General features: G+C 47.5%; 1 protein-coding gene across 1 annotated transcript in view; it reads left to right on the top strand.

Moving 5' to 3' along the window:
- The window catches only part of LOC120034498 (LIM and SH3 domain protein 1-like), a 37,068-nt gene that overhangs the window by 2,988 nt on the left and 7,314 nt on the right, over positions 1-26,766 (top strand). Inside the window, exons 2-4 of the mRNA XM_038981087.1 lie at positions 9,166-9,260; positions 18,997-19,081; positions 25,976-26,083. Coding sequence (XP_038837015.1) covers positions 9,166-9,260; positions 18,997-19,081; positions 25,976-26,083 — 288 coding nt within the window. The remainder of the gene's footprint in view (positions 1-9,165; positions 9,261-18,996; positions 19,082-25,975; positions 26,084-26,766) is intronic.

The raw sequence follows: 26,766 nt of genomic DNA, 5'->3' as shown, positions 1-26,766 counted from the left end.
TAATCACGTACTCAATATTCTACCCTGTGCCTTTGCGTGTGTCTGTTACTCGTACCTATGCTTTTTTTTCTCTTTTCGATGGACGTTCTCTCTCCCTATCCGCAACCCGTTCTGCAAGGACTCTTGCATGCTTTATCAATATTTCATTGTGACATACATACCACTATACGTCTGCTCTGTGGCTTCAAATGTGTGTGACAGCAGCCTAGGCAGTGTGCAAGGAAGTAGAGTGAAGGCCTAGCAGGGAAGAAGCTCACAGATAAGTTCCTCTCCTCTTTAAAAAGCAGACACACACACACACACACACACACACACAGGTAGAGTAGGGAGAGAGAGAAACCTGTGATCTTCCTCAACCCTGGAAGAAGGGCAGGTTCAGGGAGGGGAAGCGAGCACATAAGGTCCTAAAGAAGAACAAAACAAAAAGTCTGTCCCCGGTCCCGGCTCAAATATCGGCTCTTAACATGCAAGGTAACATGTCGGAACGCGCCGATAAGCTAACTCGATAAAAGTTTTTTTGTTAAAGATCATAAAAGGTCACAGCCTTGGGTTTTTGGTTTAGGACTTTCAGTCGTACAGATTTTTCTAGATACAAGCCGTAGCTTATTTTGCTCTGTGTAAATGCAGGGCAGAGGATTCAAATGAACAAGACTGGACAAAATGCAGCCATATAAAGCATGCATAAACAGGCGAAGGAAGGCTCACCTCATCAGTGAGGTTCCTTCAAGGTGTGTTTTTAGATGATCAAATTGTGTGCCTTTTCATACATTAAAAAAAAATATATATATATATATTTGGTTATGGTTAGGTCTAATCACTCTCCAGATATTATTATAAAATAGAGCCCTGGGGGATAAGATTAAGATTTTTTTGTGGCTCCAGCACAGCTGTCTGATGCTCTGTGTTCTATCTAGCAAACACTTATGATATGACCTTTCGGGAACAGAGGAGTGCCTCATCCGTAACGCCCAGTGTATAGTATTAATCCGTGACTGGTTTTTTCCTCGGACATTGAAATCCTTGGGTTGGGTAATTTTTTTCCTTCGGGTTGCCTAAGTCTAAACTGTTTAAAAAAAGAAAATGTAATTACATTGGGGGAAATGCTTTCAGTGTAAACTGACACGAGTTAAATCAAATGTATACAGTATGTAGAAAAGATGATGGGGCTATATAATTGGAAATGTATAGAATTTCAGGAAATTCGCTTAGAATGCTAAAGTAAGTTATGATGGGGGACATCTAAAATGTAATGGGGGGGGGGGGGGGGGGGCTCAATAATCTTTTACACCCCCTGACACACCCACCAACTTAAACACCTCTTGATCCAGAAACATCCCTGCATGGTACACAGTGCAGTCTTAGTTAGGTCAAAGGTCAGAATGCAATCGGACTCTGAACCAACAGAGATACCACCACCATCATTTTAAGAAAAGCTGAGAGGTCAAATCCGACTCCTCCCATGTAGCTGAATCATGTCCACTCCCCCGCTCCTCATCATCTTAGCTGATGCAGTCACACCTCCACAGGCACAAGCCTCATCATGCACTGTTGCTCTGCAAAAAAACATATGCAACCCCCCCCTCCCCAAATAGCCCCCTCCTGGCTATCTCATCAGGATCAACAGTGCGAACTCTCTGCACGCTTCGTCTGCCTACCGCCTGTCAGCCCTGACTGGACCTTTCTACAGACACTGTTTTATAACAGGCTCATTCAAATACACGGCGTCAACGACTAACACTGATGATCTGTCAGTTGATCTTATTCAAATAGGCCTTTCTGATACTGTCCGATCAGACAAACAAGTCGTGTAATTCACTGGTAGTGTCTAGAAATGGTTTCCCACTGAAATGAGATTAGGCCTTTTTAAACGGGCTGGCAAAATGTGGAATGGATTATATTTAAAAGCTGATTCATGTTGTCCGAGGGGTGAGTTTTTTTTTTTTTTGGTTCTCCTCCAGCCAGTCGCCTCCATTTGTGACTCAGATCAGAGGCAGGGTCCATGGTGGAGTCAGTCACCTGAGGTTCTGTCCTCTGTATGTGTGTCTACGGAACTGGGACACCCGTTGCTCTCAATACTATGGCTCTATTAATAGGAGTACAGAGCAATTTGTTTCTCCTGTTGTCCTGTGTGTGAGATGGAGGATTTAGGATGAGACTGTGGAAAAGGGGACTGTTCAGACGAAGTGTAAATGAACAGCTCAAGCTGGGTGTGTGCTTCCTGTCAAGAAACAAGTGAGTCAACATTTTACCAAAATGCTCTGAGTCTGTCTCAGCTCTCCACAGTCAGGGATTTCAGAATGGTTTGGTGCCGGGCAGGCGGTGTCTCTGTTTAAGCACACTACAGCAGATCCACACACAAGTGGTCTGTGTATGAGTGTTAAGTGCATACTTTAGCGAGTGCTGTGCTTCTCCCGCTGGCCAACATAAGAGGTTGAGTGTGGTGAAAGCGACTGCATCAAGTAGGTCAATAATTAACCGTGGGCATCAGTGAGTTATTGTAGCGTTTCCCAAACTCGGTGCGCGTTGTGGTTGTTGCCCCTCGCGCAACACAGCTGACTTCAAATGATCAACGCTTGATGATTGGTTGATTTATTTGAATCAGCTGTGTAGGGCTAGGGCAAAAAAAAAAAAACGTGCACCCCTTAGGGTCCCAAGGACCCAGTTTGGGACACTGAGTTAGTGGCAGCCAGATGTGGGCTCACTGAGGCAACACACACACAGTGAATGAGTATGTGTGTGTGTGTGTGTGTGTGACTGAAAACCTTGTGAGTCTAGAATTGTCCCTACCGGGTGTGCACACAGCCAGACAGCGTGTCTGGAGTGCCTCCTATAGCCTGGGGTCTGTCCATACTGGCTGGGGTCTCGGCCACAGTCTGAGGGATCGTTAGGCTGCCCGAGCACGTTCACAACATGTAGTCCTGGACCCCGGAGCTGCGCTGATGCAGGGAGACAGTCCTGCTTTTTACAGAGTTACATTTTTCTCGGCCTCCGTGTCTGCAGTGTCCTGATTCTCTTACTGACTGCCAGATCCCAGCCTCTCAGCCTCAGCACCCGCCCAGACCCCGGCCGGGTTCTTCTGGAGTCTGAACACTGACACTCATCATCATCTCGTTCTAAATGAATCTCTCCTTGTCTCGCTCAGTAGTGTGTTAGCCCCAGAGACGGTCATGGGATCTGGGGGAGGGTGGGTAGCCCTGACCTGGTGGAATGTGGGTTAGCAGGTTGGGTGAAGGCCGGGTAGAATTTATTTTTGCCGCGGCTGCAATCCAAGCCTGTTCTCTATGGCGCTGGAATTCACCCAAGGTCAATATTGAGTTTACCCCGGTAAACACAGGATCAAAGTCCACTGCTGCCATTCAGCTTACCTTTACCCCTCCGCTTGAAGGCATTAGCAACCCGCAGTCACACACATTGGTTTATCCGTCGCTCCTCCATAACACATATTGGGATTACAGATTAGGGGTGATGCCCGGAGGGAATGTGGAGAGTGTGGTAACAGACAGAGACTGGAGTTTAGACGTCAGATTGGGATGAATATTTAGACAGGTGGACAGACTAAAAATGGCCACCGCATCTGGAAAAAGCTGAGGCCTAGATTTAGTAGAAATGGAAACCGCTGTGTGGGTAGTTGTGTTTGAACTGTCAGGGGTTTGATATGGCAGAGAGGGAGAGGCGGAGACGATGCATCCGCCAGTGGGTCCTATCTCTCTGACTGGGCCTGTGTAGTGTGGTCGGGGTGTAGGTTTTGCCCAGTGTTGCTGGCTGGCTCTGGATCAGAGCTCCATTGACCAGAGCTCAGGGCCGGTGTCCAGAATGAGCCCACTCCTTTGTCTGCCTCAGCCCGGCTCTGCTGGTCAGCAGCTTCACACACACAGCCCTGGGTGGTCCGTCCGTAAAAGCCAGTGTGAGAACACACCAGACTAGAATTCTGAAAAGGTATCAGAGCGAATGGGGGTCATGGATTTAAGTCAAATGCTTTTGTCCTGTAGTGGATTAACTGCATCCAGGAAACCCTGCTATATGTTCTGGAAACACTCCTTGTTCTACAATCCTGTAGAACACACTGGGACCTGATGATACCCCTAGCCTGTATCACTGTAGAACACACAGGGACCTGAGGATACCCCCAGCCTGTATCACTGTAGAACACACTGGGACCTGATGATACCCCTAGCCTGTATCACTGTAGAACACACAGGGACCTGATGATACCCCCAGCCTGTATCACTGTAGAACACACAGGGACCTGATGATACCCCCAGCCTGTATCACTGTAGAACACACAGGGACCTGATGATACCCCCAGCCTGTATCACTGTAGAACACACAGGGACCTGATGATACCCCCAGCCTGTATCACTGTAGAACACACAGGGACCTGATGATACCCCCAGCCTGTATCACTGTAGAACACACAGGGACCTGACGATACCCCCAGCCTGTATCACTGTAGAACACACAGGGACCTGATGATACCCCCAGCCTGTATCACTGTAGAACACACAGGGACCTGATGGATACCCCCAGCCTGTATCACTGTAGAACACACAGGGACCTGAGGATACCCCCAGCCTGTATCACTGTAGAACACACAGGGACCTGATGATACCCCCAGCCTGTATCACTGTAGAACACACAGGGACCTGACGATACCCCCAGCCTGTATCACTGTAGAACACACAGGGACCTGATGATACCCCCAGCCTGTATCACTGTAGAACACACAGGGACCTGATGATACCCCCAGCCTGTATCACTGTAGAACACACAGGGACCTGATGATACCCCCAGCCTGTATCACTGTAGAACACACAGGGACCTGATGATACCCCCAGCCTGTATCACTGTAGAACACACAGGGACCTGATGATACCCCCAGCCTGTATCACTGTAGAACACACAGGGACCTGATGATACCCCCAGCCTGTATCACTGTAGAACACACAGGGACCTGATGATACCCCCAGCCTGTATCACTGTAGAACACACAGGGACCTGATGATACCCCCAGCCTGTATCACTGTAGAACACACAGGGACCTGATGATACCCCCAGCCTGTATCACTGTAGAACACACAGGGACCTGATGATACCCCCAGCCTGTATCACTGTAGAACACACAGGGACCTGATGATACCCCCAGCCTGTATCACTGTAGAACACACAGGGACCTGATGATACCCCCAGCCTGTATCACTGTAGAACACACAGGGACCTGATGATACCCCTAGCCTGTATCACTGTAGAACACACAGGGACCTGATGATACCCCCAGCCTGTATCACTGTAGAACACACAGGGACCTGATGATACCCCCAGCATGTATCACTGTAGAACACACAGGGACCTGATGATACCCCCAGCCTGTATCACTGTAGAACACACAGGGACCTGATGATACCCCCAGCCTGTATCACTGTAGAACACACAGGGACCTGATGATACCCCCAGCCTGTGTCACTGTAGAACACACAGGGACCTGATGATACCCCCAGCCTGTATCACTGTAGAACACACAGGGACCTGATGATACCCCCAGCCTGTATCACTGTAGAACACACAGGGACCTGATGATACCCCCAGCCTGTATCACTGTAGAACACACAGGGACCTGATGATACCCCCAGCCTGTATCACTGTAGAACACACAGGGACCTGATGATACCCCCAGCCTGTATCACTGTAGAACACACAGGGACCTGAGGATACCCCCAGCCTGTATCACTGTAGAACACACAGGGACCTGAGGATACCCCCAGCCTGTATCACTGTAGAACACACAGGGACCTGACGATACCCACAGCCTGTATCACTGTAGAACACACAGGGACCTGACGATACCCCCAGCCTGTATCACTGTAGAACACACAGGGACCTGACGATACCCCCAGCCTGTATCACTGTAGAACACACAGGGACCTGATGATACCCCCAGCCTGTATCACTGTAGAACACACAGGGACCTGATGATACCCCCAGCCTGTATCACTGTAGAACACACAGGGACCTGATGATACCCCCAGCCTGTATCACTGTAGAACACACAGGGACCTGATGATACCCCCAGCCTGTATCACTGTAGAACACACAGGGACCTGATGATACCCCCAGCCTGTATCACTGTAGAACACACAGGGACCTGATGGATACCCCAAGACGTAATGCCCTTTTCCCACCACAGGGACACTGCACGATTTACTGTGTGTGTGTTTGAATGGTTGTATGTTTGCTGTGTGTCTGCTTCAGTGGGCTGACTTACAGTGGGGCACAAAAGTATTTAGTCAGCCACCAATTGTGCAAGTTCTCCCACTTAAAAAGATGAGAGAGGCCTGTAATTTTCATCATATGTACACTTCAACTATGACAGACAAAATGAGGGAAAAAATCCAGAAAATCACATTGTAGGATTTTTAATGAATTTATTTGCAAATTATGGTGGAAAATAAGTATTTGGTCCCCTACAAACAAGCAAGATTTCTGGCTCTCACAGACCTGTAACTTCTTCTTTAAGAGGCTCCTCTGTCCTCCACTCGTTACCTGTATTAATGGCACCTGTTTGAACGTGTTATCAGTATAAAAGACACCTGTCCACAACCTCAAACAGTCACACTCCAAACTCCACTATGGCCAAGACCAAAGAGCTGTCAAAGGACAGCAGAAACAAAATTGTAGACCTGCACCAGGCTGGGAAGACTGAATCTGCAATAGGTAAGCAGCTTGGTTTGAAGAAATCAACTGTGGGAGCAATTATTAGGGCTCCACGGAAGATCTCACCCCATGGGGTCAAAATGATCACAAGAACGGTGAGCAAAAATCACAGAACCACATGGGGGGACCTAGTGAATGACCTGCAGAGAGCTGGGACCAAAGTAACAAAGCTTACCATCAGTAGCACACTACGCCGCCAGGGACTCAAATCCTGCAGTGCCAGACGTGTCCCCCTGCTTAAGCCAGTACATGTCCAGGCCCGTCTGAAGTTTGCTAGAGAGCATTTGGATGATCCAGAAGAAGATTGGGAGAATGTCATATGGTCAGATGAAACCAAAATAGAACTTTTTGGTAAAAACTCAACTCGTCGTGTTTGGAGGACAAAGAATGCTGAGTTGCATCCAAAGAACACCATACCTACTGTGAAGCATGGGGGTGGAAACATCATGCTTTGGGGCTGTTTTTCTGCAAAGGGACCAGGACGACTGATCCGTGTAAAGGAAAGAATGAATGGGGCCATGTATCGTGAGATTTTGAGTGAAAACCTCCTTCCATCAGCAAGGGCATTGAAGATGAAACGTGGCTGGGTCTTTCAGCATGACAATGATCCCAAACACACCGCCCGGGCAACGAAGGAGTGGCTTCGTAAGAAGCATTTCAAGGTCCTGGAGTGGCCTAGCCAGTCTCCAGATCTCAACCTCATAGAAAATCTTTGGAGGGAGTTGAAAGTCCGTGTTGCCCAGCAACAGCCCCAAAACATCACTGCTCTAGAGGAGATCTGCATGGAGGAATGGGCCAAAATACCAGCAACAGTGTGTGAAAACCTTGTGAAGACTTACAGAAAACGTTTGACCTCTGTCATTGCCAACAAAGGGTATATAACAAAGTATTGAGAAACTTTTGTTATTGACCAAATACTTATTTTCCACCATAATTTGCAAATAAATTCATAAAAAATCCTACAATGTGATTTTCTGGATTTTTTTTTTCTCATTTTGTCTGTCATAGTTGAAGTATACCTATGATGAAAATTACAGGCCTCTCATCTTTTTAAGTGGGAGAACTTGCACAATTGGTGGCTGACTAAATACTTTTTTGCCCCACTGTATGTGTGTGTAGGCGAGTAGTGGAGAATGTTTAGTGAAAGGAAGAGGGAGAAACGGGGATGGCTGAGTAGAGAATACCCCAGAGCCATGTTAATACGGACTGTGTCTTTCTCTTTCTTCCTCCCTCTCTCTTTTGCCTTCCCTTGACTGCAGGAACTGCCAGATCATTGCCTCACTCCCTGGCATTGCTCTCATCCACCCCTCCCTCCCTCGGTCCCCCTCTGAACCCTCAGGCCACAGAGCAGCCTGCTGTCGAGAGAGAGACGGGGGGTGGGGGGGGTGTGAGACTAAGAAGGATAGGGCTGTTGTGAATATGGTTCGAGGGAGAGAAGCAGACCCGGGCTTGCGGAGATGAACAGATGGACAGAAAGGAAGAGAGAGGGTCAAATCAAACTGAACACGGGTATTTTCCAGCAGTCAGTCATCCCATCAGGAGGGCTCAATGTGCTCTGTTGGCAGTGTTGTGTATGGGTGAGTAGGGTCAGGGCAGGGAAACTGGTTCAGTCACTAGATGTGTGTGTGTGTGTGTGTGTGTGTGTATTTCTGAGTAACGTTCGATCTCCACACAAGGCCAGGAATATCAAGGGGTCGTGACTTTGAGTCCCTGATTATGCTGCCAACTAGGTTAACAACCTTTTTCAGGACATTTGGCTCTTAATTAAACACCGTGTTTATCCTCAGCTGTTCGCATCATTGTGCAACCTCTTCAGAGAATAGGCTGACCGTTTTACGAGTGGCGTTAATGGAATACGAAGAAGGAGTGCTGGATGCCTGGGGCAGTTGGAATGACTTTCCAACTGCACACACCTACCTCTCCATCCACCACGGCAGGACTTTCTTCCAGGCTGCTCAAACGAGCAGGTTTCGTCACTAAAACACGATCAAAACTGTTCAGGGATCCACAATGCTGCTTTGTTCTATGAGGGAGTTTACTTTTACAGATGGGTGCTTAGTCGGCGGGTGGGGTGCCACGGTGGACGTTGGCAGTTCTCTCTGAAAGTGGATGTGGCTCTGTGCTCTAAACGGTGTCTAGTCAGCCGCTGGGCTTCAGGCATGGGTTTTTGCAAACATGCCCGCCCTCAGCCTCTTTCGCCACACAGCCACACGTCCCCCTGGCATGGCTTATAAATAACCACCGCGTAGAGATGTCCAGAGGAAGTTGCCTCGACAAACAGACCTCTCTCTCTCTCTCCGTTCTCCCTCTTTCCTCCAGCTAAGATGGTTATGGCCTTATTCATCCAAATATGGCACTTCCTGCTGTGTGGTTTAGGTCCTCCGTGCTAGCATTGAGAACAGTGAAACGAATGTCTAATCTCCCCCTTTTCTCTCTCTCCCTCTCTCTCTCTGACAGTACTGGCACAAAGGATGCTTCAGCTGTGAGATCTGCAAAATGACTCTAAACATGAAGAATTACAAAGGCTTTGAGAAGAGACCATACTGCAATGCGTAAGTAGTACCCAAGTGTGTGTGTGTGTTTGAGAAACGTAATAGACGCTCACAAAAGGCTCAGGCGTTCATCCCTCATACCAAACAGAAGTGGCCGATTTAGCCTATTGCAGAAGACTGGTCCAGAGACTGACCCAAGGTGGTGTGTGTAATGTTACAGACCCAGCTTTGTGTACTTCAGAGCAGTGTAGAGGCTCCCTTATCTCCTTGTCTCCAGTTGTGTCTCTGGCTCACCAAAGATAAGGGCTGTGTGTGGTGTGGAAAAGAGCACGCTTTACACCCCTTTTCACACACCCCGTCCTCTGGGGGTCAACAAGAGAAATTCCAGAAGTTCCTCAGCAGTGACACACACACACACACACACACACACACACACACACACACACACACACACTCCCACTCCCATTCAAGCCCACGCTCCCACGGCTGGTTAGGAATCCTTGGAATCCCCCTCTCTCCGCTCCAATAATTTTTGGCTCTTCTCACTGTGTGTGTTTGGGGAAAGAAGGCGTGGCTTCATGTTCTGTTCATCTACACACAGTTAGTCCCCCTCCCCCCTTCCCTCACGTACACACAGTTAGTCCCCCCCCCCTTCCCTCACGTACACACAGTTAGTCCCCCCCCTTCCCTCACGTACACACAGTTAGTCCCCCCCCCTTCCCTCACGTACACACAGTTAGTCCCCCCCCTTCCCTCACGTACACACAGTTAGTCCCCCCCCTTCCCTCACGTACACACAGTTAGTCCCCCCCCTTCCCTCACGTACACACAGTTAGTCCCCCCCCTTCCCTCACGTACACACAGTTAGTCCCCCCCCCTTCCCTCACGTACACACAGTTAGTCCCCCCCCTTCCCTCACGTACACACAGTTAGTCCCCCCCCTTCCCTCACGTACACACAGTTAGTCCCCCCCCTTCCCTCACGTACACACAGTTAGTCCCCCCCCTTCCCTCACGTACACACAGTTAGTCCCCCCCCTTCCCTCACGTACACACAGTTAGTCCCCCCCCCTTCCCTCACGTACACACAGTTAGTCCCCCCCCCTTCCCTCACGTACACACAGTTAGTCCCCCCCCTTCCCTCACGTACACACAGCTAGTCCCCCCCTTCCCTCACGTACACACAGCTAGTCCCCCCCCTTCCCTCACGTACACACAGCTAGTCCCCCCCCTTCCCTCACGTACACACAGCTAGTCCCCCCCCTTCCCTCACGTACACACAGCTAGTCCCCCCCCTTCCCTCACGTACACACAGTTAGTCCCCCCCCTTCCCTCACGTACACACAGCTAGTCCCCCCCCCTTCCCTCACGTACACACAGTTAGTCCCCCCCCTTCCCTCACGTACACACAGTTAGTCCCCACCCTTCCCTCACGTACACACAGTTAGTCCCCCCCCCCTTCCCTCACGTACACACAGTTAGTCCCCCCCCCCCTTCCCTCACGTACACACAGTTAGTCCCCCCCCCCCTTCCCTCACGTACACACAGTTAGTCCCCCCCCCCTTCCCTCACGTACACACAGTTAGTCCCCCCCCCCTTCCCTCACGTACACACAGTTAGTCCCCCCCCTTCCCTCACGTACACACAGTTAGTCCCCCCCCTTCCCTCACGTACACACAGTTAGTCCCCCCCCTTCCCTCACGTACACACAGTTAGAGCCCCCCCTTCCCTCACGTACACACAGTTAGTCCCCCCCCTTCCCTCACGTACACACAGTTAGAGCCCCCCCTTCCCTCACGTACACACAGTTAGAGCCCCCCCCTTCCCTCACGTACACACAGTTAGAGCCCCCCCCTTCCCTCACGTACACACAGTTAGAGCCCCCCCCTTCCCTCACGTACACACACAGTTGGTTCCCTCACGTACACACACAGTTGGTTCCCTCACGTACACACACAGTTGGTTCCCTCACGTACACACACAGTTGGTTACATGCATGCACTTAATACATACATGCCTAGCTAGGAAAATACAAATTCTATTTTACTAATGTTACACCCTTGCAACCTCCTCCACCACTTCTCAATATGTTCGTCCCTCTGCCCAGAATCCAACCAGTAACGCACACACACACACGCGTCCATTTTGAATACTGGAGAGTAGGGATTTTCCCATGAACTTCCTACTTCTCAAGTCGCTCTTAGATCCCGATCTTTCAGAGAAATCATGCGGCTTTGCCTTTAGCAGGATAATATCGACTCTCTCCTCAGACCTCCGTTCGTTCTCGCTATCCCTCCTTCAGGAAGCAGGCCCGTCCAGACTGTGTATTGCTCTTCTTTCCATTTGTGTAAATCCCTATCCGTTAGTTAGGGTTTACACCCCATCAGCGGAGGAGACTCCCTCTCCAGGGAAAGAATGCTGGCTCTAACTCCTCTATCTGTGTTGTGGTTGTACTGTGGTAAACTATGCTATAATCATCGTTTAAAAAAAAATCTGTCAGCAGCTGATAGACGCCTGTTTGTTTTCACTGAACGCTGCCCACCCACAGCTGGGCTGGGAATCCCTGTGCCCTGATTAGTCGGCCAGCTCACAGGGGGATTGCGGGAGATTTAGGACGGACGTGACAGATTGGACGTTTTTCTCGACGATTTGTTTCCGTGGAGTTTGAGAGGGAGAAGCGCGCGCCTTGGGCAAGCTACTGTCATACCGTTGTTGTTCTCATGACCCCCGGATTCACAAACGCTGCAAACAATCTGGAAGTGAATCAATAGGGTTTATAGAGGCCGTTTCACCTTGACCAGTCCCACCATGTTCTATAGCAGGCAAATTCAAATCTGGACCTCCCAAGTCAGTACCGTTGTTGATTAGGCCTGGGAACCGCCAGGGACCTCGCCATTCGATGTTATCCACTGTGGTGCCCGTACGATATGCATTGCGACGCACGATTCTATATGCATTGCGATTCGATACCGATTTGATGTTCCAAAAATATGACTGTGCATGTGTGTCTGCTGCAGAGAGACGAGAGAGAGCACGGGAGAAATGAGTTTTGATCAGTCATGGAAATAAGTGCTGAAAACATGTTGCCTCACTGTTTAAGAAGATGGAGAACGAACTATTGGATGACAATGACCGGCGTTTTGGCGCAGGTACAGCCGAGGAGCACTAGCTAACCCCCACCTTTTGTTGTTCTATGTTTACAAATCGATACTTTGATAATCAGCTGTAGTACTTTGACTCGATCTTCCCCTCTTATCTGTGACTGCGATACCAGGTGGGTGCAATGAATTATCAGGACGGGTGGAACAGAAACCCAGCAGTACTCCGGACCTCCAGGCTCAGATTTGAATAGCCCTGTTCTCTAGTAACACAGCGGGCAAGTTTTACTTTCAAATTGTGTGCAGCTGTATAGTTCATCATTAACAGAAGTCAACACGAGCCATTCTTTCAGAGAGAATGACATAATCCCAGTGTTGTCGCCACACAGGTACTTTCCAGTTTGCCCAAGCGCTCAGTGCCGGGTCTTGATAGAAACTGATTTGGATAAGAACCCCAGTCAGTGAAATATCTCAGCCAGACATGTTTTAACATTTTCGACTCGGCCTAATGGCTTCTGTCGGTCTCCCTGTGTGGATGTCAAGTCAGACTAGAATTCACAACGGCTCGGTCTTAGCAGAACACAGAGCTGTCTACACCAGCTCAGTCCCACAGGTAAAACCAGAGGTCTACTACTATATATCTACTCTATAGTACTCTGCCCCAGCCTACCTCAGAGTAGCTGCCATTGACGTTTTGCCTAACCATGATCCGGGGTCACGTCAGGTGTTCTCATCCCGTTTTAAGGGTTAGGCTAATTAATTTAGCGTTGGGGGTTAAACTGATCCTAGATCAGCTACTTTGTCCTTGAGTGCCCCCTATGGACAGGAGTGGGTGTGACCTTCCAGAAAGTTCTTTTTCCACCCGCTCCTAGTTCCACTATGCTAATAACCCTCACTCTCTCCTCCAGTAATGGGTTAGTTCCTGTTCTATCATGTTGACTGTTAAGAGAGCAGTAGTGTGTGTTTGTGGCTGTCATTGATAGCAGGGGGAGGCAGTGTGTGACTCCTAACCTTGTTACACTGCAGCCTGACAGATGAGTGTTGTCGGTTATTGACTCATGCATGTACAGGCATTGCATAGCCTTTATGCGCGCAGAACACACATTATTGTATGACTAACTTTGTAACTTTGTGGGGACACACAATTCAGTCCCGTTCAAAATCCTATCTTCCTTAACCCTAAACCTAGCTCTTAACCCTAATTCTAACACTAGTTCTAACCTTAACCCTAAACCCCCTAGAAATAGCATTTGACCTTGTGGGGACTAACAAAATGTTCCCAATTTTTGTTTGTTTACTTTTCTTGTGGGGACTTCTGAAACAAACAAGTGTAGTTAAACTCGTCCACACACATACTACACACCAATACAAGCTCAAACACACAATGAGTATCAGGTATCTGTGTGCCAGCTGCACACTGGCCTCTCTGTTCCATGCTGAAGCAGCCTAAAGCACAAAGACGCTCTGTAGAGCACACGCTGGCCACCGCCACAAACCAACCAGACACACCCGTATCCCCAAATAAAACCTACAAACAATCTGTTGACCCAAGCCACCCAGTCACACTCCTAGTGCTCTAAAGAACAGCACCGCGGGTTACAACAGGGTGCTGTTACCGAACGTAACGCATGACAATGGCAAACTGAGGCTTCAGCTCGCTCAGCCTGACCTATGCTGCCACTAGCACAGCCAACCGCTACATTTGAATGGAATCTGATAGCAGCAGCCTCTCTGCCTTTTCAGGAACGTGTGTGTTTGAGCATACGCGGGCCTGTGTGTGCTTGCATGCTCGAGTGCAAGGAGGGTTTCAGGTAGCCTAACCGTTAGAGGGTTCCCAGTTCGAATCCCGGGTCCGACAGGAGAAATCTTCCAGGAAGTGAACTGGCAACCAGAAGGTTGCTGGTGTCAAATCCTCGATGCCTTTGCCTGCCGTTGTGCCCTTGAGCAAGGACCTTAACCCTTAACTCCCTGGTTGCTCAGTGTGGCAGCTCCCCACACCTCTCCAAAAAACCTGTATGTGTGTCTTTTGGGGGGGGGGGTTGGGTTAACCAGGTGGTGAATCGCATCTCTGCATGTCTGGCAGACATATCAGTGTGGATGACGGATCACCACCTCAAGCTGAACCTCGGCAAGACGGAGCTGCTCTTCCTCCCGGGGAAGGACTGCCCGTTCCATGATCTCGCCATCACGGTTGACAACTCCATTGTGTCCTCCTCCCAGAGTGCTAAGAACCTTGGCGTGATCCTGGACAACACCCTGTCGTTCTCAACTAACATCAAGGCGGTGACCCGTTCCTGTAGGTTCATGCTCTACAACATTCGCAGAGTACGACCCTGCCTCACGCAGGAAGCGGCGCAGGTCCTAATCCAGGCACTTGTCATCTCCCGTCTGGATTACTGCAACTCGCTGTTGGCTGGGCTCCCTGCCTGTGCCATTAAACCCCTACAACTCATCCAGAACGCCGCAGCCCGTCTGGTGTTCAACTTTCCCAAGTTCTCTCACGTCACCCCGCTCCTCCGCTCTCTCCACTGGCTTCCAGTTGAAGCTCGCATCCGCTACAAGACCATGGTGCTTGCCTACGGAGCTGTGAGGGGAACGGCACCTCCGTACCTTCAGGCTCTGATCAGGCCCTACACCCAAACAAGGGCACTGCGTTCATCCACCTCTGGCCTGCTCGCCTCCCTACCTCTGAGGAAGTACAGTTCCCGCTCAGCCCAGTCAAAACTGTTCGCTGCTCTGGCACCCCAATGGTGGAACAAACTCCCTCACGACGCCAGGTCAGCGGAGTCAATCACCACCTTCCGGAGACACCTGAAACCCCACCTCTTTAAGGAATACCTAGGATAGGATAAAGTAATCCTTCTAACCCCCCCCCCCTTAAAAGAGTTAGATGCACTATTGTAAAGTGGTTGTTCCACTGGATATCATAAGGTGAATGCACCAATTTGTAAGTCGCTCTGGATAAGAGCGTCTGCTAAATGACTTAAATGTAAATGTAAATGTTAAATGCAGAAGTCAAATTTTGGTTGGTCCTCGTGTGCAATTGACCAATAAAGTAATCTTAATATCACACAGAGCCTGTAAAGTGCTCTGTTCAGCACTTTCACAGTACTCTGGGCTCACACTCCCTCTCTGCTGTGTGTGGGTTTAAAAGTGCTTGTTAATTAGCTTCTCATTCCTGGTAGTAGATAATTGCACTGCGTTCTTCAGAAGGCCTCATGGTTTGAGGCTTTGAGCTCGTCCATCTCTCTACATCAGTTTAAATGGAAATTCAATGTGTTTACCAAGTCGTCAAGGAAACACAAAACATATGACCTAACTGGGATACCCCGAGGCATGGAGAGGGGGGAGATTGAGGTCGTCCCACCCCCTGGGGCATGCTGGGTAGTGGAGTCCATATGAGCAGCTAGATTCAGTTGAGTTTTTTTTTCTTCTCTCTCAATGTTGACCTGAACCTCGTTGTGCTTCTCGCTGCCTTCAGGACAACTGAGTGAACTGGCAGGCAGCATAAGGAGGAGTGCAGCTGAGTTTAGCAGGAAACGCTCTGGTGAATAAAAACATACTTGTACGCATCGCTTACACAGATCAGGAATCAGTACGCAAGTCTGCAGTGCGGGGCTTTTGGAATTGTGCTCGGTGTGTATGTAGAAAGTGTTTGGGTCCTTGAAGCGTGTGTTTGAGGCAGAGCGTTTTTCAAGGGCAGTGGGAGGTGGGACTGACTGGCTTGGTTCCGTGTGTGTGTGGTTGACCAGACCAGAAATCCCCTAAAACCTATTCAAGAAGAGCTTTGTGTTCATGCTCTGGTGGAAAACACCATGACAATTTTCCCTGTGACCGTGTTTCTCCCTGGCCCTCTCTCTTTCCCTCTTTCTGTGTTGCATTCTGTTACTCTTCCTGTTCCCACACCTGCTACGACTCTCAACCAGGCATTTAGTAACCTTGAAAGAAACAGCTCCCCACAACCCATACCCCTCTGCCAGTCACCTCTGTTGACGGTGACAGGAGACCCATAGAAACAGACTTTTTGTATTCTGTTAGAGATCTAGAGATTCTGTTAGTCATCTGTTAGTCATCTGTCTGCAGTGGTTCCTAATTCACACGGGAGACAAACTCGAACAATGACTAAGGTTTATTTGAAATGCCTTGCTTTTCTTAAAATTCTAGCCCCCTTAAAGTCAAATCTGGACCTCGAAGCCAGTTCCATTGCTTTTTAAAAATAATTCCCTGATTTACCCCTTTTCTAGACTAGGGGTCCCGAAAAAAGCTTTTGGGGGGTCGTGAATCTGAATGGATCGAATACATTTTTTCCCCCTTCATTTTAATAGGCTGCATTTACGTTATTTTTTTAGTATTGATACCTTTTCCCATTCGACCTGGTTACTAACACAGGCTTACAGTATTGCATCAAATTATTGTCTCAAAAACATCTAATCGGCCTTGATTGTTGACCAATGACCAGTCATTAGCATTGGAGCGCCAAGGCGGGAAGCGCATATTCAGAATAGTGACTAGAAAGCACTTGCCTGGCAAAAACAGTACGTTTACACTACCGGTCAAAAGTTTTAGAACACCTAATCATTCAAGAGTATTTATTGAATAATTTCAAACCTATGAAATAACACAGATGGAATCCTGTAGTAACCAAAAAAAGTGTTAAACAAATCAAAATACATTTTATACTTGAGATTATTCAAATAGCCACCATTTGCCTTGATGACAGCTTTGCACACTCTTGGCATTCCCTCAACCAGCTTCACCTGGAATGCTTTTCCAACAATCTTGAAGGAGTTCCCACATATACTGAGCACTTGTTGGCTGCTTTTCTTTCACTCTGCGAAGCCGACTCATCCCAAACCATCTCAATTTGGTTGAGGTCGGAAGATTGTGTAGGCCAGGTCATCTGATGCGGCACTCCATCACTTTCCTTCTTGGTAAAATAACCCTTACACTGCCTGGAGGTGTGTTGGGTGATTGTCCTGTTGAAAAACAAATGATAGTCCCACTAAGCCCAAACCAGATGGGATGGCTTATTGCTGCAGAATGCTGTGGTAGCCATGCTGGTTAAGTGTGCCTTGAATTCGAAATAAATCACTGACAGTGTCACCAGCAAAGCCCCCCCACCATAACACCACCTCCTCCATGCTTCACGGTGGGAAATAGACATGCGGAGATCATCCGTTCACCCACACCGCGTTTCACAAAGACACTGTGGTTGGAATCAAAAATCTCTAATCTGGACTCCAGACCAAAGGACACATTTCCACCAGTCTAATGTCCATTGCTCGTGTTACTTGGCCCAATCAAGTCTCTTCTTATTGGTGTCCATTAGTAGTGGTTTCTTTGCAGCAATTCGACCATGAAGGAAAACGCTGTCTCCTCTAAACAGTTGATGTTGAGATGTGTCTGTTACTTGAACTCTGAATTATTTATTTGGGCTGCAATTTCTGAGGCTGGTAACTCTGCTGCAAAGGATAAGTTCATTAGAGGTAACTCTGGGTCTTCCATTCCTATAGCGTTCCTCATGAGAGCCAGTTTCATCATCGTGCTTGTTGGGTTTTGCGACTGCCCTTGAAGAAACTTTCGAAGTTCTTCATTTTCTGTATTGACTGACCTTAATGTCTTAAAGTAATGATGGACTGTCGTTTCTTTGCTTATTTGAGCTGTTCTTGCCATAATATGGACTTGGTCTTTTACCAAATAGGGCTATCTTCTGTATACCACCCCTACCTTGTCACAACACAACTGATTGGCTCAAATGCATTAAGAAGGAAATAAATTCCACAAATGAATTTAACAAGACGCACCTGTTAATTTGAAATGTGTGTGTGTGTGTGTGCGAAGCTGTCATCAAGGCAAAGGGTGGCCACTTTGAAGAATCTCAAATATAAAATATATTTTGATTTGTTTAACACTTTTTTGCTTACTACATGATTCCATATGTGTTATTTCATAGCTGTGATGTCTTCACTATTATTCTACAATGTAGAAAATAGTAAAAATAAAGAAAAACCCTGGAATGAGTAGGTGTTCTAAAACCTTTGACCGGTAGTGTATATTATCCACATAAAATACAGTTTAGCAATCTGCTACGGCAATATGGCTCCTTGGCGATTTTCATTGATAATTTTCCTATTTCAGATAGGCCTAGTTTGGGTGGGTTGTCATTATATACCTCAGTGGGTGGTATTGGCTGTATGTCTAAATATAGCTGTAACATCACACAACCTTCAATCCTTATGCGATGAAGGTGTAACATTCTGGCAAATTAATTACGGTATTTGCGAGGAATAGAGGCTACAGACGGATCATGATTTCCGTCTGATCCTGTAACCCCCGCTGCGTACAGGTAGGCTGTGTGATCCTGCTTGGCCTGGACTCCAGGGAAGTGACCTGAGATCTCTCGTTCAGATTGGCTGCAAACATGACTTTCAGTTCAAAACGCAGGCTTAAAACTCACTTTGTTTCTGTGCCTAAAGTCAAATCGACAAAACAAAGAAGTCCACCTGTTTTTTTTTGGCGCATGTGACAAATAATTGAAATGTTATCTTGTGTTTTGAAAATGCATCACCGTTTTGTGGCTGTAATTACAGCGGGTTAAAAGGTGTGCGTGTGTGTGAACCACAGTTTTAGACGGTGTGCCTGTGTGAATGCTCTGTGCTAATGTGTTCCTCCTCCTCCCTCTCCTGTGTGTTTTTACAGACACTACCCCAAGACAAACTTCACCTGCGTGGCCGACACTCCTGAGAACCTCCGCCTCAAACAGCAGAGCAAGATGCAGAGCCAGGTACCTACCTACTCACCAGAACACAGATACTCCCGGTCCACAGGCCTCATAAGGCCGTCAGTGTGGAAGTAATTAGAGATGCATACAAAGGCCTCATCACTGATCCTCATATTGAAATGTATCTTTGACGCTCTGGCTCTAATGACCTATGACGCTCTAATGACCTATGACGCTCAGGCCTATTTGTGGAGACACTCCTTTAAACTGCTGGGATTTATGTGCAGTCTCTCTCCCCCACATGTTAGCGTAGAGTCATCCTCCATTTTTCTCCATCTTCCTCTGTTCTCTGCCTGTGTCATCGCTGATTCTCCTCCACTCGTGGCTCTCCTTTTCCTCCCCTTCGGCGCTTTCCCCTCCCACTGTTCTCCTCTCTTTCGTTCATTCATATTTGACCTCCTCCAGACAGAAAGTACGCGCCCCCCTCTTTATGACGAAGATCCTCTCTCTGTCTCCGCTTCTCTCTTTTTTGCATTCCTCTCATTTCCTTCCTCTTCAGATTTCACTTTTATCTCTTCCTCCTTCGACCGCCCTCCTCCCTCTTCCTGTGTCAGTGCCTTCCTTTCTCTGCTCTCTCCCTCTCGTAAAGTATTGTAATGAGGTGTGACAGACCTCCCTACCCTGCTACCATAGCAATAGGGTTCCCGTGGCAACACTGCAGGCATTGGTGAGGGGGATAGAGGAGAAGCGGCCCCAGTTCCCCGCACGCACCCTCAACTTCCACGCGCACACACTCACATGATGAGCTAGCATGGACACGCGCGCGCACACACGGGACGTACAGTAGCTGGCTACACACACACACACACTTGGATGTTGACGGTTTCCCGAGACACACAGAGAGTTTGAGTCAGAGCCTATTTCCTGTCTTCTCCTCTAATAATCTATGACAGGGCCTCTGTGCTACGGCCACACGCAGTATATTCAGGAAACATCTATGGGATGCTCACAATGGACCCGTAGTCAGCCACAATTACATGGAGTATTCCCCCCACACACACACACACACACACACACACACACACACACACTTACACAACTCACACACAGCTACATTTCATAAATCCTTTAGTATATATTAATAAGCATGTTCTCATATGTGTGACTACGATACGTATTTAGGAGGACTGGTTGTTAGTTGTTGTGGGTTGAGCAGACTAACACACCCCGTGCAGAAAAACCGCCATCTGTGCCCGTCTCTTTCTCTCTGATCTCTCCAACAGCTCTTCTTTTTTTTGTTGCCACAAGAGTCATGTGGACTGGAAACTATAGTCCGACTGAGCCCCGATGCCCCCTCACTGGCGTCTCTCTCTCTCGTTCCATCTCTTTCTCTGTATAAAGTGAGAGGATGACTAGAAGACTAGAGTCGGAGAAATGGCCATCGCAGTCACAGTCCGGACCCATGCTCATTAATAGCACCACCGCCAATCCGGATTACATGCAGAGGGGAGGGGGGTGTGTGTGTGTGTGTGTGTGTGTGTGTGTGTGTGTCGGCGTTAGCTGTGGATTAGCAGCCACACTGACTGACAGTCTGTGTGTGTAGTCTTTCAACCGGCTCCCAGGGGGCCTCCAAGAGGACTGGGAGGATCCTAGAAGACCAGTAAACAAACAGACCGAGGCAACATGGCCACACAGAGATAAGAGTCCAGCCACACACACATTCTCAGAGGAGGCTAATGAGACCACTGACAGATGCTGGAGCCGAGTATCTCCAGCAGCAACCTACAGAGAAGATCAACCAGCTCCACGTCTCTGCTACGTGTAAACACACACACAGCCTACATCATATGACAACGTGCAGTAGCTCTGAAACGGACACACACTACCAACTCTTTAGTGTGCAGAGAGCAAATCTCCAATCTCATCTTTATTATAGCAATAACAGGTGACCCAGTTTGAGTATTTTGCTCTGTTTCTTTCCACCCTCCAAATAGACTGTTATTCTGGTACATCCTGTGATAGAAGGCTGATTTTCTATTGGCCAGGGTCTGAGGCCTGGGGGCTGCTGGGAGATCCGGACATGGTTTTGGGGGGTTGGGAGTGTTAAGACTGGGGGTGAAAGGTTATGAGAGACAGTTGGCCCTAATAACACTGTCTGGAAAATGCATTGGTTTGTCATACTGCTAGAACAGGGGAGTGGGGATGTACCCAGTAGACTACAGTACAGGGATTGACAGGAAGATCTGAAAGGCAGTCGTCAGTAAAACTATTTGGTTTTCCGACTAATGATCACATATAGTGCATTCGGGAAGTATTCAGACCCCTTGACTTGTTCCACATGTTACATTGGAGCCCTATTCTTAAATTAATTAAGTTATTCTTTCCCCCCCTCATCAATCTACACACAATATCCCATAATGACAAAGCAAAAACAGGTTTTTAGAAATGTTTGCAAATGTATGTACACTACTGTTCAAAAGTTTGGGGTCACTTAGAAATATCCTTGTTTTTGAAAGAAAATCACTTTTTTGTCCATTTAAAATGACATCAAATTGATCAGAAATACAGTGTAGACATTGTTAATGTTGTAATTGACTATTGTAGCTAGAAACGGAAGATTTTATTCCCAGCTACCTGGAAGGCCAGCATCCCGGAGTCGCCTCTTCACTGTTGACATTGAGACGGGTGTTTTGAAGGTACTATTTAACGAAGCTGCCAGTTGTGGACTTGTGAGCCGTCTATTTCTCAAACTAGACACTCTAATGTACTTGTCCTCTTACTCAGTTGTGCACCGGGGCCTCCCACTCCTTTCTATTCTGGTTAGAGCCAGTTTGCGCTGTTCTGTGAAGGGAGTAGTACACAGCGTTGTACGAGATCTTCAGTTTCTTGGCAATTTCTCGCGTGGAATAGCCTTCATTTCTTACAACACGAATAGACTGATGAGTTTCAGAAGAAAGTTCTTTGTTTCTGTCCATTTTGAGCCTGTAATCGAACCCACAAATGCTGATGCTCCAGATACTCAACTAGTCTAAAGAAGGCCAGTTTTATTGCTTCTTTAATCAGAACAACAGTTTTCAGCTGTGCTAACATAATTGCAAAAGGGTTTTCTAATGATCAATTAGCATTTTAAAATGATAAACTTGGATTAGCTAACACAACTTGCCATTGGAACACAGGACTGATGGTTTCTGATAATTGGCCTATGTAGATATTCCATAAAATATCAGCCGTTTCCAGCTACAATAGTCATTTACAACATTAACAATGTCTACACTGTATTTCTGATCAATTTGTTAATTTAATGGTCAAAAAATGTGCTTTTCTTTCAAAAACAAGGACATTTTTAAGTGAACCCAAACTTTTGAACATTTACATAAGTATTCAGACCCTTTACTCAGTACTTTGTTGAAGCACCTTTTGCAGCGATTACAGTCTCGAGTCTTCTTGGGTATGACGCTACAAGCTTGGTACACCTATATTTGGGGAGTTTCTCCCATTCTTCTCTGCAGATCCTCTCAAGCTCTGTCAGGTTGGATGGGGAGCGTCGCTGCGCAGCTATTTTCAGATCTCTCCAGAGATATTCTATCGGGTTCAAGTCCGGGCTCTGGCTGGGCCACTCAAGGACATTCAGAGACTTGCCCTGAAGCCACTCCTGCGTTGTCTTGGCTGTGTGCTTAGGGTCATTGTCCTGTTGGATGGTGAACCTTCACCCCAGTCTGAGCTCTCTGGAGCAGGTTTTCATCAAGGATCTCTACTTTGCTCTGTTCATCTTTGCCTTGATCCTGACTAGTCTCCCAGTCCCTGCCTCTGAAAAACATCCCCACAGCAGGATCACCAATCTTCACCGTAGGGATGGTGCCAGGTTTCCTCCTGTTGGCATTCAGGCAAAATAGTTCAATCTTGGTTTCATTAGACTAGAGAATCTTGTTTCTCATGGTCTGAGTCCTTTCCTTTAGGTGCCCTTTGGCAAACTACAAGCGGGCTGTCATGCCTTTTACTGAGGAGTAGCTTCTGTCTGGCCACTCTACCATAAAGGCCTGATTGGTGGAGTGCTGCAGAGATGGTTGTCCTTCTGGAAGGTTCTCTCATCTCAACAGAGGAACTCTGGAGCTCTGTCAGTCTTGGTGGTTCCAAACTTCTTCCATTTAAGACTGATGGAGGCCAGAGAGGACAGGTCAGCACTCTGTAGAGCTGTGTCAGTCAAACAGCAGTCAGGTGACCTGTGGTCAAGGAGTGTTTAGAGCCGCAGACCCTGACCAACATGAGTCAGCATGGGTTCCAATCTGGCCCAGAGTGCACCTCTACCTACTTTCCTGTCTTCTCTCCACTTTCCTGTCTACCAATAGACCAATCAAATACGTAATACGTTCCTGTCTTCTCTCCACTTTCCTGTCTACCAATAGACCAATCAAATACTGACCAATAGAATAGGTCGACTTTGTTTTTACTATGGGGGATAGTACAGTCGTGGCCAAAAGTTGAGAGTGACACAAATATTAATTTTCACAAAGTCTGCTGCCTCAGTTTGTATGATGGCAATTTGCATATACTCCAGAATGTTATGAAGAGTAATCAGATGAATTGCAATTAATTGCAAAGACCCTCTTTACCATGCAAATGAACTGAATCCCCAAAAAACATTTCCACTGCATTTCAGCCCTGCCACAAAAGGACCAGCTGACATCATGTCAGTGATTCTCTCGTTAACACAGGTGTGAGTGTTGACAAGGACAAGGCTGGAGATCACTCTGTCATGCTGATTGAGTTCGAATAACAGACTGGAAGCTTCAAAAGGATGGTGGTGCTTGGAATCATTGTTCTTCCTCTGTCAACCATGGTTACCTGCAAGGAAACACGTGCCGTCATCATTGCTTTGCACAAAAAGGGCATCACAAGCAAGGATATTGCTGCCAGTAAGATCGCACCTAAATCAACCATTTATCGGATCATCAAGAACTTCAAGGAGAGCGGTTCAATTGTTGTGAAGAAGGCTTCAGGGCGCCCAAGAAAGTCCATCAAGTGCCAGGACCGTCTCCTAAAGTTGATTCAGCTGCGAGATCAGGGCACCACCAGTACAGAGCTTGCTCAGGAATGGCAGCAGGCAGGTGTGAGTGCATCTGCACGCACAGTGAGGCAAAGACTTTTGGAGGATGGCCTGGTGTCAAGAAGGGCAGCAACGAAGCCACTTCTCTCCAGGAAAAACATCAGGGACAGACTGATATTCTGAAAAAGGTACAGGGATTGGACTGCTGAGGACTGGGGTAAAGTCATTTTCTCTGATAAATCACCGTTCCGATTGTTTGGGGCATCTGGAAAAAAGCTTGTCCGGAGAAGACAAGGTGAGCGCTACCATCAGTCCTGTGTCATGCCAACAGTAAAGCATCCTGAGACCATTCATGTGTGCGCTTGCTTCTCAGCCAAGGGAGTGGGCTCACTCACAATTTTGCCTAAGAACACAGCCGTGAATAAAGAATGGTACCAACACATCCTCCGAGAGCAACTTTTCCCAACCATCCAGGAACAGTTTGGTGACGAACAATGCCTTTTCCAGCATGATGGAGCACCTTGCCATAAGGCAAAAGTGATAACTAAGTGGCTCGGGGAACAAAACATCGATATTTTGGGTTTATGGCCAGGAAACTCCCCAGACCTTAGTCCCATTGAGAACTTGTGGTCAATCCTCAAGAGGCGGGTGGATAAACAAAACCCCACAAATTCTGACAAACTCCAAGCATTGATTATGCAAGAATGGGCTGCCATCAGTCAGGATGTGGCCCAGAAGTTAATTGACAGCATGCCAGGGTGGATTGCAGAGGTCTTGAAAAAGAAGGGTCAACACTGCAAATATTGACTCTTTGCATCAACTTCATGTCATTGTCAATAAAAGCCGTTGACACTTATGAAAGGCTTGTAATTATACTTCAGTATTCCATAGTAACATCTGACAAAAATATCTGGACACTGAAGCAGCAAACTTTGTGGAAATTAATATTTGTGTCATTTTCAAAACGTTTGAGGCCACGACTGTAGATTGGCGTAGGCTAGTGATTGTCCTGTTCATTGGGCCTACTTGTCTTGTTGGCTGAGGAAAAGTGAATGTGGACCGTTATTCTAACTTCTTCAAAGTGCACATCAGAATTCGTCAAGAAGGGACTGTGCACATCGTTGCATCCTCAACTTGCATGTTCTGTTAGTATGAAGTACCATCTAAATGTGATTTCTGGCATTCTGATCAGGTTACGCTACCAATGCATATGGGTCCAGTACATTTCTCAAATGTCCAGTAGAATTAAAATGCTGCCGGTCAAATGTCCGGCGCCATGTTTTCCTAATGGAATCCCTGCTATGCCTATACCATACATCCATGTGCATTAATACACACCCTCTCTGTTGTACACACACACACACACACACACCTCTTGGTGTGACCTTATAAGGCTATGTCAGCACATCCTGTGTGTATGGTCTCACTGCCTTGGCAACAGGAAGTGACTGTCAACACCACTACGGAGGGAGGGTGGGCGGGCGGGCTTCACACACACACACACACACACACACACACACTAAAAATCATTAAAACTATAGCCTATATTTACATTTCATTAGTTATATGTACATAGCTCTCTCAATTACCTCGTACCCTGTGTGTGTGTATATAGCCACGCTATCGTTACTCATTGTGTATTTATTATGGTGTTATTACTTTTCTATTATTTCTCTACGATGTTGGGAAGGGCCCGTAAGTAAGCATTTCACTGTTAGTCTACACCTGTTGTTGATTTAAAAAATGGCTTTATAACTACATTTGATTTGTTGTTTACGAATCATGTACTGACATAAAATGGGATTTGATCTGTTATTTTTGACTCTGAAACGTTTGACTCTTGGTGTGTGTGTGTGTGACGATTTACTATGACTATACAGTGTGGTCTGACCGGGTATGATTGTGTGTTCCAGGTGCAGTACAAGGAGGAGTTTGAGAAGAATAAAGGGAAAGGTTTCAGTGCTGTGGCCGACACGCCGGAGATGCAGAGAATCAAGAAAACCCAGGACCATATCAGCAACGTACGTCTGTCTGTCAACACTCACACGCCGTACCGATCACAGTACAGGATCAACAACCAGTCCTTCTCTCTCCCTCCCCCTCAGGTTGTCTCAAATGGTACCCTGGTCAAAGTAGTGCACTATAGGGATCAGGGTGCCATTTGGGACTCACCCCCTACACTGCCCACCCACTAAATATTCTGAGTGGGTGCCAATCATCACAAGTGCCCAGCCTTTGTGTACTGGGGTATGCCTGAAAGGAGCCAGCACTGTAGATCACTCACTCACACACATATATATATATATATATATATATATGCACAAAGCCCTGCACAAAGCCCTGACCTAAACCCCATCGAACACCTTTGGCATGAATTGGAATGCCGACTGCGAGCCATATATATATTCACTACATGGCCAAAAGTATATGGACACCTGCTCATCGAACATCTCATTCCAAAATCATGGGCATTAATATGGAGTTGGTCCCCCTTTTGCTGCTATAACAGCCACCAGTCTTCTGGGAAGGCTTTCCACTAGATGTCGGGACATTGCTGCGGGTACTTGCTTCCATTCAGCCACGAGCATTAGTGAGGTCGGCCACTGATGTTGAGCGATTAGGCCTGGCTCACAGTCGGCATTCCAATTCATCCCAAAGGTGTTCGATGGGGTTTAGGTCAGGGCTTTGTGCAGGCCAGTCAAGT

The sequence above is a fragment of the Salvelinus namaycush genome, chromosome 41, assembly GCF_016432855.1.
Source record: "Salvelinus namaycush isolate Seneca chromosome 41, SaNama_1.0, whole genome shotgun sequence".
Classification (NCBI taxonomy): Eukaryota; Metazoa; Chordata; class Actinopteri; order Salmoniformes; family Salmonidae; genus Salvelinus; species Salvelinus namaycush.
The sequence above is the reverse complement of the archived record's forward strand: the minus strand, read 5'-3'. Positions and strand labels throughout refer to the sequence as shown.